General features: G+C 40.2%; 2 protein-coding genes across 9 annotated transcripts in view; one reads left to right on the forward strand and one right to left on the reverse strand.

Annotated features, from left to right (window-relative positions):
* Nucleotides 1–477: 477 nt before the first annotated feature.
* Nucleotides 478–17406, reverse strand: part of LOC121183709 (cAMP-specific 3',5'-cyclic phosphodiesterase 4D-like) — a 98876-nt gene continuing 81947 nt past the window's right edge. For 7 of the 8 annotated variants that reach the window (XM_041040891.1, XM_041040889.1, XM_041040893.1 and 4 more), the window contains 8 exons: nt 15294–15466; nt 15112–15210; nt 14454–14618; nt 14138–14237; nt 13670–13824; nt 12716–12838; nt 11779–11961; nt 5720–11470 (listed from right to left, as the gene is read on the reverse strand). In XM_041040891.1, the coding sequence (XP_040896825.1) occupies nt 10886–11470; nt 11779–11961; nt 12716–12838; nt 13670–13824; nt 14138–14237; nt 14454–14618; nt 15112–15210; nt 15294–15466 (1583 nt within the window). In that variant the 3' untranslated portion in view covers nt 5720–10885. Of the gene's footprint in view, nt 489–5719; nt 11471–11778; nt 11962–12715; nt 12839–13669; nt 13825–14137; nt 14238–14453; nt 14619–15111; nt 15211–15293; nt 15467–17406 lie in introns of those variants that run through there. The other variant, XR_005894224.1, reaches the window with a different exon arrangement.
* LOC121183711 (gamma-interferon-inducible lysosomal thiol reductase-like) lies at nt 2207–5549 on the forward strand. The gene is made up of 7 exons (XM_041040897.1): nt 2207–2367; nt 3484–3672; nt 3838–3909; nt 3996–4085; nt 4285–4437; nt 5033–5101; nt 5406–5549. Exons 1-7 carry the CDS (start codon nt 2227–2229, stop codon nt 5463–5465), a joined length of 774 nt encoding a protein of 257 aa, XP_040896831.1. The 5' UTR covers nt 2207–2226; the 3' UTR covers nt 5466–5549.

A 17406-nucleotide genomic window follows, 5' to 3' on the forward strand; every position in this document is an offset into this window, starting at 1 on the left:
TAAATGCCAAACTGCTGTGAGAGTCATCAAGCTTGAAACAACTGCTGCAGCCTACCACTACTTAACAACCCGAACCAGTGTCAAAAGGCAGTTACACTGAGCACCAGAATACAAGAGATATAGTATAACCATGCAGATAGAAGTGCATAAAAAGACTGCCATAGATATTAAAGTGTATGACAAACTGTATTCCTAAGTAATCATGATAGTGTGCATAACCTGAAGTAGACAAAGCAGAAAACCTTGCAGAATTCAAGATTTCTGCAGCATTCACAATGTTAACACTATTCAAGGCATTCTTAATACCACGTAAAGTGGAATTTAATATTTGTTCCACATGTCAGACTGGCCAAAGTGATAAATAAATCACTGAAAACCAACAAGGATGATATGACTTAGAATTAAGAACATGACTTTACTGATATTTACATCACATTTCTCATTCCTCCTGAAAGTATACAATAATAAATCCTAGACATTAAACATGACTTGGACGTGGACGGGTAAACCATTTAAAATAAGGAGAAGCTCTAAACGCTTTTGAAGACTTTTCAAGACCAGCATGTACCCTGAATATTAACACATCTCCAATCACCAAACAGCACTGTCGCAAGAAAAAAAAATACTCATCTTACCTTTAGAAGCGTTTCTTTTGGGTCTTTTGGGAGCAAAGTGTGCTGAATAATTATGTCCTTGAAGTATCTGGAGCCCATCCGGTTACTCGGCGACTAGCCAGTTCAGGGTCATGATGTCCATATACAAAACAACGATTTACAGTCTTTTGGCTGAGATGAGATGATACCAATGTTTAAGCAGCGCATTCCAGCTGCTAATGGTGAGTGAATATTCCTGTTTAATGCTATTTGATTAGGAAGCGGCAGTGCAACAGGTCATGGGTAAAAGAACAGAATTTTCAGGGATGAATGGCCACTTCCGTGGTTTTCTGAGCCCATCGCCATTTTCACGATAGCTTCCCTCCCGCCATTTCTCCATTCAACATGGAGTAGTCATGTCCTTCTTGTCCAGTCCCACGGAGCAGCGTTAGTCGTTCACCAGCATCACCGGTGAAACCCTAGCGTCGTCCGGTGGTAGTGGCTTCTTTTTCGGCGGTGCTGACAAGTTGTCTGCCACCAAGAAAATGTTAAACTCCAGTTCCTACACAGAGCTGCGAGCGACCGGGCTTTGGAGGCCATCCCTGTCATATTCATTTCTAAGCTTGGTGGAGGCCGCCATGTTATTTAAAGTCTCTTGGGTGGCATTCTGAGCGACGCAACCTTTAAATGTCGGACGTTAATAAAGTTTATTAATTAGGATAATGTTGCCAGTAAATCAACTGACAGGGCTTGTGAACTTGGTAGAAACAGTTCAAAAGATCTCAATATAAAACAAAACCGCAACTCAATGAACCAGCATGCAGGTTCCCTAACGCCCTCCTACAGAATCCAAACTCAAAGAGGTCGTACCATTTCAGTCTGCGGAAATGGTACGACCTCTCCTCAACGTCTTTACCCCACTCCTTTCTCTCATTAATTTTTCTTAAAAGCAAACTCTTTCCTGCGGTTTTGTGTCCACATTCTAATCTTAATGTATTATCTACTATCGAGCTTGCTTGTAAAATGTAAGCACCTCATTATTTTGACAAAGAAAACAAAAACGCACTTTTCTCGCTAGCATTCAACAACTACAGTTCCCATAAGGCTTTGCTTTTCAGTTCAACTTGGCTTTGAGTTTCTCTACTGTTTGGGGTTAAAATGTAGATATTAGACCCTACTTTTTTCTGACTGAATATTAAGTTTTTAAAAATATTACACATGCTTCCAGATATTGATCAGCTCACATGGGACCGCTAGAGGGAAGCCACTCCTCATAATATTACCCACGGTTGAATGTAGAGGCTATTTCACCATTAAAACTCGACAGCGATAACATCTTATTTTTTCTTGTATATCACGGTTCATATTTGTCACTTCATATTCCACCATTAAACTGCTTAAACCTAATTTTGAACCACCAGATATGATTGTCATTGTTTTTCTCAGATTCACGGATCGAGAAGCAGGAATATACGAGGATCCCCGAAGGCAGCATCAGTCAGTCACACCCATAGGGCACACCTGGCGTTAATCGGCTGGCGATGGGGCTGATTAGAGTACCCAGAGTAGGAGCAGCCTCTGTCTTCTGTTTTCCCTCTTCAGTGTTGCTTGGACTTCCCTCCTGATATCAAATATGAAGCTGTCAGGCCTGCTGGCTGTGTTTTTATTCCTATGCATTGACAGGAGAACTTTCGGAGTATCTCATCCTAAACCGGCCTGCCGTTATCCTCCGTCGCAGTGGTGTCGATCACTGGAGATAGCGATAGAATGTAAGGTAAGTAGGATAAACAGCCTGGAGTGTGTTTTACAGGGTGATTGGTTTTTATTTATTTTCATATAGTTTATTCTGCTTGAACTCCTCGGGCTGACCAACAGTAAGGTTTGTTTGTTTGTTTGCTTTTTGTTTTGGCTGAAAATGCTGAAATTTCTAACCTTACTAGTAATCAAAAACAGAGTTGAGGGCCTGGACACAATCACAGTGTTTGTTGTTATAAGATGATGTGGATCATAAAAGAGAAGGGTTTTATCTTTTACTATATTATCCAAACAAATAAGAAAATTAGATATAAAACTTTTATATTGCTAGAAAAGTAGAAAATTCAGCCATGAATACATGAAATGCATTTCTTTTTTTTCTCTGTTGTGGTCTGCTTCATATTTTTGCTCCAATTTCAGGCTTTCTGAGTTTTATTCTGGTGAGAACTGTCATCTCATACACAAAATACCAGAGTTTTTTTCCCTTCATGTATGTGAAAAGAGGAAATTATATGTTATCAATTGTTCTATCTGTTCTGTGAAAATAGGGGATTAGGGGATAGCACAACAATAACGTTTACATTATCATTGAACACCACTGTCTCAAAACATGGAAAACTGAATTCAGTTCAAAGTTTGCCTGGTCTGCATCTAAATGAGAGTCATGCTTTAGAAATTGAACACCAGAGGTTCTTCATGTGACTGGCAGAGCAGCTCTGGGTCAAATAACACAGTTAATCAGTTTAAAGATGACTGAAGGCAGAGAAACGGCAAAAACCAGGGAGTGCAGTTTGTCATACTTTGAACATTGTGAGCTACAAGCTTTATAATCATGCTCTATCCAATCCAATCACTTTTGCCTATTCTACATTGCCATAAATGCTATAAAAGTCACCAGTAAAAATGCTCGACCAATAGTTTAAAACCCAAAGCTATTAAACTTATAGAAAAGCATGAAAGGCCTACAATTACCATTAGTTGTGAATCTAAAAAGTAATTTCTTTAAAAGAGCTGGTTTCACTCAACTTAGATCATGCTCTTTTCCAAAAGTTATTTATGTCACAAACAGTTTTAATTTTCTTTCTGGTTAATGATGAAAACTTCAGACCTGTGTTTGTTTTTTTTTCTTGTGTAGGTTCAGAAGCAGTGTATGGAGGTGAATGCTACCAAACCAAGCAAGGCTGTTCCTCCAGTATCTGTCACCCTGTACTATGAGAGTTTGTGTCCAGCCTGCAGAGTCTTCATCTCCCAGCAGCTGTTCCCCACCTGGACAATGCTGCAGGACATCATGACCGTCACTCTGGTGCCCTACGGGAACACTAAGGTACGTCAATCTTTATCCTCTGTTAACACACACAGTAGCTTTGAAAGTAAAAAGAAGATTTTATGTCATCTTAGGAAGTCTCACTGAGAATTTTTGCCAAGTAAAATTTTCACTACTGTAACATATTAATACCACCTAGAAATGAGACTTATATTTCTCTTTTAGGAGCTTCCTTCAGCAAATTCTCCCTTCACCTGTCAGCACGGAGAGCCTGAATGCAGAGGAAACATAATTGAGGTTTGCGCATCTCATCACCTATACCTCTGTCATGTTTTATTCTTACAAAAGCATGATGACTTTAGATGAACTGATGTGCTCCTCAGGCCTGCATCATCCATCTAACAGGACACTCAGCACTTCACATCATCTACTGCATGGAGTCAGCTGCAGATGTTCTCAGTGCTGCCCAGCCTGTGAGTATCTACAGAAAGAACAGTAGCTTTTTTTTGTAACTTCCCAGGATCATGCAGCATTTGCGTTTGCGTTTGGGTCAACAGAAAAATGGACAGTAGCCACTGTGTTTATGGATTTTTGCATTGATTTCGAAAGACTCTTGCTGAAACATTCTGGATGTATCTTTTTGTTGATGCTGACTCTGTCCTGTTGTCTCAGTGCCTCCAGCTCTACGCTCCCTCTGTCTCTTGGTCAAGTGTCGACTCCTGTGTGAAAGGAGATATGGGATACCAACTCATGCACACCAACGCTGTTATGACCAGAGCTCTGAACCCTGCTCACACTCACGTGCCCTGGGTCACCTTCAATGGGGTAAAACTCTAGTGGCACTTACAGAATAATAGATGGATGTACAGTGTTACCAAAAAAGTTAACAATAATAACAGATCTAAAACAGAGGTTTAGATCTGATCTGCTTTTGTTGGCTACAAAGGCAGAATAACTGCAGTTCTAAGATGTATTTTGCTGTACAATCTATTATAAAGACTTTGAGATTTGTAGCACACATTGTATGAAACCCAGTGTAGAAGTGTGAGCAGCAACAGAAATTAGTTATGTAAACATTTCTTTGGATTCATATTGGATTTAGACATAAGCTGATTTGTGTGCATTAAACTTAAATAATGAACAGTCTTTCACTGTACAACTTAAAAAAGTAGAAGAGCTAAATAGAGAGGAAAGAATTCAAGGAAAAATAGGAAACTACAAGTCCCTGTGATGCTGGAAGGTCATTGCATTATCTCTTTTGCTGCCAATTGTAAAAGATAGGGGCAATGTTAGTTTTGAATTCACTCCTTTGTATTTACTTAGATGGTTGGTGTATGTAGTTGTATGTGCATATGACACAAACAGGACTAAAATAGGACTAAAAATAATGAATAGAAATAATTTGAAACTTGTGTTGCAGGAATACACAGAGGAGAATGAAGACAAGGCGATGTCTTCCCTTTTCTATTTGGTTTGCCAGCTTTACAAGGTGAGGAGTTGCTTTTTTTCTCCCTTGTCATTGTAAGATTAAGAAAAAAATCATCTAAAGGTCAACTTGTGACTTTAAATTTTAATTTTAATTTAAATTAAACTTTTTCCATAATATAATTTTTATTTCTATCATATCTGTTTTAAAGTAATTTTTATTATATCATATACTTATTGATTACTGCCGACCTGACAATTATTTTAGTGCCCTTGGTGTTGAAGTGTGTCTCATCTTATCTCTGCCATTGCTATCATTTGCATCTACATCACTCCACATTCTACATTTAACTCTGTTGCATCTACAGGGGGTGAAGCCTCCACCCTGCACTGGAGCCCCGGTCAGACTGAACAGAAGCTTCTGCTGAACACACCAAAAATCAGCTTTAAAATCAGCTTGTCTGTGTGTTGCCTGCAGGAAAATTGATCATAACACAGATAATATATCAAATAACACCATTTATATTCACACTCTCTTGTCTCTTGTGCTTTGATGGGACCAGATCTGAAAGTGGAATAAATCTGACTTGTCTTATATGTAGCTATTGAGTGAAATTATTTCCATTTGAAAAAGTAACTATAAAAAACAAAGAAATAACAAAAAGCCAGGCTGATATAAATTTCCATATAATTTATTGGCATTTTCCACTTAAAACACCCTGAACTCCCGAGACTCTTTTGGCTTAAAAACAAAAATATATTTATTTTCTCTGACAAAAACACTGGAGTGGCAGAAGTATACATACTTGTAAAGTATACTTGATTTTTAGGCTCCAGAACATAAAATCAAATGTCCTATGTTACAGTACTTTGTCTCGACAGAAATGTTTTGAAGAATAAATATCTATAGAAGTTTGTACGACACAGAGGCTGAAAAAACAAGACAGCATGAACATTAATGGTGGCAGTATCAGCACAACACAATAACGGAGCGAGAGCAGGGACTCTGCTGCTCGTCAACACATTTTAACACTGTATGGCACTGATGTCTTCATGTAAAGAGCCACAGTGCTGAATTTAACATGCCGATGAAATGCCTCAGATCACTGAGCTACACACTAAACCTTCAGGTGACTGAAAACTGCATTAGAAAAAGATGTTAAATGTTTCAGATTCACAAACATCCCACGTAATGAAACTGCCACACTGAACATGATGTTTTTCCTAAAAAAGAGTGACATGTTTCTGTTCATGTCAAACTGAAATGCTTTGGAATTTGTCCTTGTCTTTGTGTTGTATGTTGCATTTCTTATCAGCCACAGTGGATGTCACTGCTTGTGCAAACTACCCGGTGCTAGTTTATTCCATGCAAACTGGAAAAGTAAAAACTCATCACTGTCGGTTCTGCTGTTGGAGAGCTAATAGAGATCTGCTATAGCTGTCACATAGCAGGAAGCTCAGAATTTTGCTTAGATAAATAATTTCAGGATTTTTACATGTAAGACTACTTTTCTCTGAAAATTAAGCAGATGGTTCAAACAAATCTTGAGAAGAAGACCATGTTAAAGAAGAATTTTTACATTGTTGGACTGCTTTTCTGTATGTATGCAATACATATATATTCAAATGTTTAACTTCTTGCTGGTGTTTGAGCTCCTTTTTCCATCTTATTAAACATCAACATATTATCAAAAGTTTAACTGCCTTGGGGGAAATTTTCTTTCTTATTACAGGTGGACTAGAAGTTTACACTGCACACATAAAGAAATATTTAGAGAATATTTTTGGTGTCTGTTTGGTGACTTAAATAAGCTTAATGGTAAAGTTGTGACTACAGCCCCAGAGAGCAAGTTTAAAGCCCCACTCACAACAATATGAAGGTGCTTCATGTTAAAAAAAAAAAAAAAGAGCTTTACCAATAGTGCAGGTAGAAAAGGTAGCTAGGTCACGTTGATGCTAAAGAAAAGGCCAAAAAACTAATCACTTTACATGGTGATCTGCCCTCTAGATTCTGGCATTTCTTGTGTGCAAGTATAAACTTTGTCCTGTTGATGGTGCTAGAGGTAAATTCTGTGAATAACCAAAATAAATCCTCTGCTGCTAATGAGGAAAAAGCTCCACCTGCTGAGGTTAACATGTCGCTTTCATCACATGAAGGCATCTGTGGTTAATTTTTGTTAAATAAAGTATGCAATCGGAACACATGAAAAATATACAAGTGTTTTACATAGATGCATTTCCAATTATCATTTGATAATTGCATTTGCTTTAATAGCAAATAATATTTATTCTGTGAAATGACAGAATAAAGATGTCTAAAAGGGCAAAACCAGAATATTACAGCTCCAGTTTTATGACTTTTCAGCTGGCTCTTATATGAGTTGATGGCACTCTTTCTAAACTCTCTGGACCAACTCAAAATGATTGAAATGAAACTAAAACACTAAACACTTGTCATGTTAGAATTGCAAAGTTTTATGAATGTATTCTGATTTTTTATGGCAAATGTTAAGGCCTGGCAATAAGAACTTTTCTTATTTTTCCAGTTCTTCAGAACTGTGAAGGAACCTGTGAAACATCTTGAGGGAGGACAGTGAGTCAAACGATGTTCTGAGGCTCAGCATGTTACAAACAGCAAAATGGTCTTTTAACACCAGGTTCCAATCTCTCCTTTCACATGTAAGGCTGATCAATAAAGCTTACTAGCTGAGTTAATTAAATACTGTTAGACTAGTGTTTTCTACTACTGCCTGACCAGGAAGTGCATCATATCCTGTGTAGTGCTTGTTTACTCCCTGGTCTTTCTACCTCAGTGATGGCGACAAACACTGCTCTAGACTGAATGTGTACTTGGTACAGAAAGAATCATGAAACTCTTGAAACTACAGACATTCTCAAGTCTCAGCTATCTGATTAGGAAAGGGCTGAACAGACTTATCCTAAGTTGCACAAAATCTATTAAATTGTCTGCTTTGAGTACTGCTGACATCTATCATTCGTAAAAACTAACACTATAAAGTCAATGACTTTGATACAATCATCAGGTTAAAATCTCTAGTGTAAAAATGTACAGCATCGTAGGCTGGCAGGTGTTTGTGTGTTTTCAACACTTATGGCACACAGTTATCCCAGTTGAGCACTAACGACCATATAAGACTGATAACCTGATGGAACATGATCAGTTTAGTTTTAACTACAGGTGATACATTTCTCTCAGAAACTTGTGAAGCGCTACTCCTTGTATTCTCTACAGCAGTACCTGTTGGCAGGGTGGGAAAGTAACATCGCAGTGGTTTTGGAATTTTCAGATTCTTATTGATTTAAGGCAAAAGGAGAAGAAGATTAATTAAAGGGGCGTTCCACTACTTTTAGACACAGAACTCAATTTATTCAAGTACAGCCTGTTAAAACAGTTTTATAATGTCTAATGTGGCTCTGAAGAAAGTTTTCTAAAGTCTGAAAAAAATTACCCTGTCAATTCATAGTGATGTCATCAGAGTTATTTTAAAATTGGGCCTGAGATTACAGATTAATAATGGAAACCCTGGAGCACAGAGTTTAAATAAAACCTGGCCATTTACCAGACAGGCAGGGTCTAATGAAAAACATAGCTTACTCCACAGCCTGATGTGCATTTCTCTAGAAATGTAACTTTACATCGCAGCGACTCTGACAACAACCTCATCCTCTTGGTAGCATGTCTCTCAGTGGCCTGACAAGCACAGAAAATTCACCCTCCTTTTGCCTCAATCAGTTCAGTGGTCCTACACGCCATGTCCTCCAACGCCTTTTGATAATTTCAGTAAAAGTAACGGTTGTTCAACATTTATTAGCTCCAACTCCAACAGGATACGCTCGGGTTCAGTTGCCCCTGTAGATGAAGAAACTCAGCACAGCGGCATAATTGCAGGGTGACAAAGACACACCAGTGCACAAGTATAAATGCTCACAATGGCATAGGGCACTTGTGTAGGCTATGGCGTAGGCGCACACAGAAATGTATTAGTTCTACACAAAAATATAACCCAGGCTAAAAAGTCAGGATATTGCTACCTCTGCTGCCTGGCTTTTGATCATTTTGTCTCTTATCAATCCCTCAACTTTTTCAAACTACAATATTAAATTGCTGGCTTACACTGGTGACAGACAAGTCTTGACATGTGGCTGAGGTTTGACATTTTAAATGTCAAAGAGTGAAAATGGTAATTTAAATCATTCTTGTAGCTCAAAAGAAATGTTCAGGTTCAGTTTCATTTAAAGTTTCTTCCCAAAATAACTGAACCAGAGAACCATGGTATTCACAGTGAACTCACATGCTGCTAAAGGCCTCTGAGCTCCAGTTTGTAGATTGGATGTAGTTTGAAAAAACATGTCATCTACCTAATATTCATTTGTAAGTCAAGCCAAAAAAAAATCACAACCACAAGAGCCTTTTAAAATCAAGACTGAAAAAGATTTTGTAAATTTTGAAAGGCTGCTGTCCTCTCAGGATGCAGCACTACAGGAGGCTCTGATTTTACAAATGGTGCAGTTAGAAATTTCCCTCAGAGAGGAAGGTGCTGCCCTGATGGATAAGTTATAAAGTTGACACACATTCCAGTGTTACGTGACCACCAGAAGGTCATGGGTTTTGGTGTTGGCTTAGCCATCAAATTCCCTGTTGAGACATAATTTCAGTTACTTTCCTGCCCCGCCTTTTGGTACCTGGCACCAGATATCCTGTACTGTGTTTGTGTGATCAGTAGGCCTACAGTGGGTGAAGCCCTTTTGTGTGACTGAATAGAAGAGCTGAACAGCAGAGACGGTAAAGTGCTACTGCGGACCGGAGGCACCCTGATAAAAAAAAAAAAAAAGAAAAGAAAAATGCTTTTTAAGCACATAAACACAGACGAGACCAGCAAGTGTACAACAAAGAACTGTTTGAAAATCAAAACCTAAAACAATGACACTATTTAAAATCACCTCAGGTAAAAAAATAAAGCTTAAATTATACAGGTGGTGTCTTTTATAGTCAACAGGTGAGACTGGGGTTTCAGTCTTCTTCAGTGTTCAATCTCTGTGCTGCTGCAAGCTGGTTTTAATATTTATTATTTGATTGCTTCAATTGCCAAATTTTCCATTAAAGGGTTTTACTTAAATGTAGAGACAGACAGGTTAGTCTCTAGTTTTGGAGGTAAATCAAACAGAAAAGAAAGTTAGGGGTCGGGGTTAGGACAGGGGTACCCACTACATCCGTGCTACATTGGAGTTTTAGTTTCTCTTCATACCCTGAGGTTTAGGTCCATTGATTTTTTCGCAGCTCATCTACATCCTGTATTTGGTAAAATGATTCATTTCTCACATCATTCTCAAACAAAGATATCATACTCACTTATTCCAAACTGAGTCAATCATTTCATATCGTAAAGTAAAACTGTGGTGCAAAATAATTTCCAAGACCCTGTCGAACCACCTTGATCCGCATTCACTGTCTTTGTCCGAACGTCACAAACAGTTTTACTGGAGGAAGACATCTCCTTTACCTTGTGTAATTGTTGGAGTATCACATCTCGGCTTTTCTTCCCAGTTAAATTGCAGCAGTCTCTGGGACACTCTGAACTAAAGCTACAACAAAGCAGGACGGGACACAAAGGCCTATCAGGCACCCAAAGAGAGGTTAAAACAATTCTTCATTGCTGAAAAATAAAATAAAACAGAGGGGGGACGTCCCTCTGTTCTCCAGAGAGGGTGTCTCCAGTGTAAAGGGACTGTGGTGATTTTACAGACTTTATTGGTAAAGGCCTGCCCTGCCTCCATCTCCTTACACCCAGCCCTTCTGTCTCTCAGGCAGGGCAGGTTGTGCTGGTTGTTACGTGCCCATACGCAGACAGGCCACCCCGTCGCCCTCCTGGCTCAGTTCTCTGTCCCTGTCGACGCCCTCCTGTCCCAGGGAAGCCAGCGTCCTGTGGGGCTGGGGGCTCCGCACAGACATTGAAGTCAGACTCAGGGTCCGAGATGGGTGAGGTGAGGGGGGGCGGTACCTACTACTGCTGCTGCGGGGGTCTGGAGACAGAGAAGGGGAGGAGGAGTCCCTGTGCCGCTCCCCACCCCATTGGGACTCCTCCTCTAAGGGGCTCTCCAGGTCAGATTCCACCTCTTCGTCATCCTCCTCCTCTTCCTCCAGAGTGAGTTCAAACTGGAACTTGTCCACTCCACCTCCTCCTGCCCCTCCTCCTCCTGAAGGGACAGATCCTCCTGCTCCTACAGCTCCTCCTGATGGCCCCACCTCGGCATGGTGCTCCTCGGGGCTGGTGGGCGATGGGCTGCGGGGGATCATGCTCTGGTACCATTCCCTGTTGTCCTCCAGAGTGTCCAGGATGTCCTGGGCATCAGGGTGCACCAAGTCTGCCCAGGTCTCCCACAGAGGGTGGACAATGTAGTCGATGAACCCCACCTGATCATAAAAATTAACAACACTAATGAACGGACACATATGACAAGAATAAAAAAAAAAAAAAAAAAAAAAATAGACGCTGTGTCGAAGACATTCTGGGTTAATTTGACTCAACAGAGAGAAAATAGGAGTAAATGTCTTCTGTCTCAAACAACAACCAAAACTGACAAGCTGCAAATCGCTGACCATCACAGGGGTTATTTTTATTAAAGTAACATGTAATGTTTTCTTATATTAGCCTAGAAGTCACAAATAACCCCAAATCCCATGTTTTTTTAAATAACATTTGAGTTTTCTGTGGGTGTTACCTGGCTCTTCTCTATGGAGGCATTGTGTTTGTCACACATGGGACTTATCTCCATGCCCTTGTCCCGCTCTCGGTCTCCCTGGGTGAAGAACTCCACCATGATGCGGTCCGTCCACTGCCGGTACAGCTCCAGCGGTTTAGTTGGGTTGCTCAGGTCAGCACAGTGGACCATGTTCTGCAGAACCTGTTGGGGACTCTCTCAGTAAGACTCAGCTGGTGATGTTAGGGTCTTTTTAAGGACATGCTTAGTACAGGGACTTGTATGGGGTCGGTGTAGGAGGTGAGGTGTTCCCTGGAATTTCTGGGCATGTAAAATAAAGCACTACCAAAAACTCATAACAATAATAGGATGTGTGGAAACAGTTGACTGCAAACAGCTTTTGCATAAATTGAAACTCTAAACTGAGAGGCTAAATAAGGGCTTTTATCCCATTATGATAATAGTTACAGTTAGATGGTATTCACCAGCTGAAGATAATTTTCTTTAACCCTGTCATCTTTCTGCCAGTATCACAGTGTACAATACTTCAGCTCCGTACAGATGCAAACACCACTGTGTATCCAGCAGGCAGCAGCACTATCACACAAGCTCCCGGGCTGAACATGAAAACAGTTGATCAGTTTGTTGTGTATGAAGGAACAGTTTAGAGTGGAAACATGCTGCTGTCGGTGTCTGAGAACTGCTGCGTTTTGTACAGTGCATCCTTTGAGGATTTCAGCCAAAGCAGATTAATGCTCTTTCTGTTCTTGTTGCAGACTGAATGAAGAATTTATAATTATACAGTGATGTAAAGTCTGTGTTCACCATACTGCACACAATGCACTATCTATGTATGTGCAGTTATAACGTGCTGATAAATTACTGTATGTGAATAATAACATATATGTTTACTATTACTGTATGATCCTTGTTCACTGCCAGCAGGAGGTGCTCTTACCTGAATGCGGTCAGAGTAGTTGTCAAGCAGCAGGACTCCCAGACTCGTTACCTTCTTGGTTTCCACCATTGTCTTCATGTCTGCTAAGAAGTTCATGTGTTTGGACATATCTGTGGCCAGCACCTGAAGAGGACAACAACCACACATAAAGAGATACAACACACCTTCAGCCACTTGTTCCGATGAGATGAACATGCTGTCTGTGTTCTGTGGAGTTATTTTTTTCCCCTATATTTCTACAGACAACCATAGCGGTAGAAATGAAATGATATACTGTATGTCTGTTTCTTGCAGCATTTCTTTGAAATTGTGTGACAAGTGACAATTTGTTTATTTTTCCTTGCACATCTGCACAATTGCAAAGTGTTTGGGTTACTAAACCTGATTCTGATAAAGCAAAGACACACTGTTGCATCATCTCTGCTTCACAGCAGCACTCCAGAGTTCTTCCAGAGCATCTCAGCCTTACCCAGGAAAGTATGGCATGGAATCATTTTAACGCTTAAGAAACAGAAGTTCTTGATCAAAACTCATATGTGAAACTTGAGCAACAGCAGAACGATAACAATCGCTGTCAACATCACTGACCCAGGATTATATAGTCTCTTCAAACCATAAAATTAAAACAAACCACACACACAAGCTACAACATCGTCATTACTGCAGTGTTTTGTCCCTTTCTATTGTTTTTTTTTTTTTTTGTGAAACTCTTTGACTTTCGACTTCTATTTGTTCTGTTTAGATAAAGATGGAAAAATGCAGCCAACTGTCTGTCAGTGCTCTAATGCAAAAACTGCAAGATGATGTTTTGCAAGCAGCCTCTTCAAAGTAGCCTGCAACTGGACCATGAACAAAATTTAATACCATAAAAATGATGACTGTAAAGCGACAGTTCAGGTACGGTACACCTCAAAAGGAAATCGATATGTCATGCAAAAACTGCTGCAGTCTCACCATGTCGATCACCATCTTGCGGAGGGAGTCTCTCAGTTTCTTGCTGAGATTTTGGAAGATGTCACAGTTGTCTTCTTGGAGCAGTTTGAAGCCCACAGCGAGGTGGTGGTTCTCCAGCACCGAGGCATCGTTGTACATTAACGCCAACTCTGAACCTGCAGGGATGTAGGTTGAAATGTGTAACAGGACACCTCAAACATAAATCTTGTCAAATTAGCATTCTGAATCAGTACTCATGATAGACAGGGGACACCCCTGTCTAAACTAGATCCTTGGCTGTACTGTGCAAAACCAGATCCCTAATGGGTACAGCACAATCCCCCGCCAACACTGAATGTGTACACTTAACTAAAAAGAGACCTATGTGCATTACCAATATGTTAGCAAATGATCATCCTTTGATTATTAATGATCTGCCACGACCAAGCCTGTCGAGGCAGGGGTAGACAGAGACAGAGCGGAACCTACTGGTGTTTATTAGGAACTGGTTGGTGACTCCTGGGTGGTCGACATCATGGATGGCACTAGCAAACAGAGCGGCCATGATCTCCAGATCTGTGAACACGGCCTGGGTTGGACAAGGAACAGACAACACATTCATTCAAATCAATACACTGATATTATATTGTAATCACTAATAATTTTGAACAGGAAGTGTCAGCTAGGAAGTCAAAAGTCAGCTGCTGCAGAGTCAGAGCCCTAGAGCTTGTTTTGATTAATAACTAAATCATGAAATAGAAAATATAAGTAACCAGAAGAAACAACAAATGCTTTCTCGGCTCACCTCTAAAGCAGGGGTGGACAGGAGGACGTGGGTGGACTGGACCACGTCTGCTGCATGGATGTTGTTGTGATAAGCTACGTCAGCATGGTAGTGGTCCTCCAAAGTCATCATGAAGGTGATGAAGGTGTCAATTGGGATCTTAAAGGTTTTCAAAAGGTCTCTCTCCTGGAGCAGTGAGGAGGAACAGTAACAAACCAGAGTCACATTAGTGTCAAACAACAAATTATTCTCTCCAAATCCAACTAGGTGCATCACACCATGAAATGCCCTATAGACAGACTTCATAGCAGCAGTAATTTCTTTACTGCATTTATCCCTATACATTTTTTGTGAATTTTATTTTTATTAGTATATACACGTAAAATAACAGATTTTTTGGACACTTGGGGGCAGTGGGAACAAGTTGTCAACACAACAGTGACACATCATCAGCTTTTAAGTTGATGGTGAAATTACACATCCAGGTCTTTTAGCTCTGTTTTTGGACTTTGCCTATCACTATGAGCAAGCATCATCATTCGATACATTGTTAGTATAACATGTTGGTTATAGCTGCTTAGTGATTTAATGATACTAAAATGAACCTTGCACCAAAACGTTTTATGTGTATTATTATTATTTTCAGAAGTAAACAGACTTAGCTGAGGGGTCCTCTTACCTGGAAGATGGAGTAAATGATCACCGTCAGAGGGCGGTTTCCAGAAAATTCGGCTACCTTGAAAATATCCAGACCCCAACGATTAATGTCCTCGATCTCCTGAAGAATTAAAACAGGACATCTATGAGACATAATGTTTGGTGTTTCTGTTTCTCTCTGTGTGTGAGTGTGCGTGGACCCACCTTGGCCAGCAGACTTTCGTGCTGTGTGCTGACTCCGAAGCGAGGGATGCAGGCGGGTGCTAAGCTGGGGCTCTGTGTGGCCTTTTTCACACCACTGATCTGTGACATCGGCCTCTTCTTCTTCTCCTTCTCCTTAGGAGGTGGAGACAGGATTTCCACATCATGTTGCTTCTCTGCAATGTGAACACACATACATAGACGCATACTGTCAAGGCCAGATTTATATGTAAATAGTACTGTGTGTACACCTTTCTGAAAATATCTCACAGAAACATGAGGCTAGATTTCTCATCTTCAGTCTTTCAACAACAGTGCGTGTAGTTTGGGTAGGCACACATTATGCTTCTTTTCAGCATAGCACAGTAAGAATCTGTGTTATTGACCTTGTGAACAACTGGATTTTGCATCGCTATATAAGATATATAAAATTTAAATTTAAACAATTTGTTTTTCTGTATACAGTGCATACTGTATGTAGACCATCGTTAGAAGGTCACTCACAAACGGGAACATATGCAGGCATAATTATACAGTAAGAACAGTACATCGCTATTTTGTCAGAGCACGAGCTGTATATAAATGTATATTAACAGCTGAATGGCAGTGGGTGCAAAAAAAAACAGCAGTAGAAAGCTATGATGGGAAAAGTCTGTCAGGTTCTCAGGAGCTCAGCATTGTTTTCATCTTGATAAACAAGCATGTCTCACATTTTTCCAAATGTAGGTTTTGAAAACATTTCTAGGTTGGACTTTTTTTTTTTTTTTTTGTAACCCACAGTGAAGCGTGTAATCCGTTTCCACCGACACTAGCAACATAATCTCCATATGATTTGTTGACACAAAGGTGCTGTCCCAACAGACATGGTTGTATTGAAAATGACTCATCTGTTTTTGTACAAACCAAGACAATGATAATCCCATCCTATCACAGACAGTCTGCTTTACCTCACGTCCACATGTCGTCCTCAGTATTTTCCATCCTCATGTATTTTTATTAGCACAACAGGAATGACTGCTCAAACAATATCCAGGTCTAAAGCCAGATACAAACACCTGCCACCATAAGGATGCAGAGCGACCTGAGTGGCAGCGTCACACGAGGTGCTGTCTCGCCTCTCTCACCTCTCTCACAGTGCCTCCTCTTCCTCACACCCAAAACCACGGTGTTCATCTCCAAATGCAGCCAGGTTTGACGCCAGCACACTCATATCAAAATGACATCCAACTGACAGCTCCATCGTCATTCGGCTGGACCTTCATCCTGCCGGCAGGGCTGCTGAAGGCTGAGCCTCCTATTGATGCAACATGCCGTCTAATAATATTGCACCCTGTTGCTACGACAACGCCACAAATTGTGTCCAGGAATGCTGACTGTCGCCGTACCTCCTTCTCTTTTAGGGAAGGACAGATCCTCACCTTTTCCATCCGTCCCTATTAACAAACAGTCCTCCTCACTTTCCTCTCTTTTAGAAACATGCTCTCTATTTTTTCATCTTTCTTTCCCCAAACAGTTCCACCCTCTCTTTCCGTGCCTTTTGAATATTAAAATTCTCCACATTCTCCACTCACAACCTTTTTGTATTTTGTATCCTTTTTCTCCTTCTCCTATCTTCAAATATCATTTATACTTTTCTTTCCTTTTCCAGCTCATCCTTTTTTATTCCATGAATCCTTCTCTCCTCCTTTTGTCTTGAAAAATCTTTCTCTTCAACGGTTTTTAAAAGCCCATTTTTCCCTTTTCTATTCTCCTGTTTCCTGCCCTTTCTAAATATTTCTCTGCTAAACAAAAACAAAAACAAGAAACAAAAAACAACAAAATACATGCAAACCATTGCTCATCCTTTGTCTTCCACCATCTCATACACACCGTGCTGGATGACATGCTAACATTCACATATGTTGAAGGTCGGTTTGGTGTGAAACTCATTGTCAGTAGAACAGTCAATAAAGCCAGGAGATGCAATTATGAAAATCTGATTCTTTGTGTTAGAAGAACTGGGCAGCACCACACACACAAAGGTCACTGACATGTCTGGGATAGCACTAAATGTAATTTAAACAAGGTAATTTTTTTAAACATGTATTGCTGTCCACTCTGTTTATATCAATGATAG

The sequence above is a fragment of the Toxotes jaculatrix genome, chromosome 6, assembly GCF_017976425.1.
Source record: "Toxotes jaculatrix isolate fToxJac2 chromosome 6, fToxJac2.pri, whole genome shotgun sequence".
Classification (NCBI taxonomy): domain Eukaryota; kingdom Metazoa; phylum Chordata; class Actinopteri; family Toxotidae; genus Toxotes; species Toxotes jaculatrix.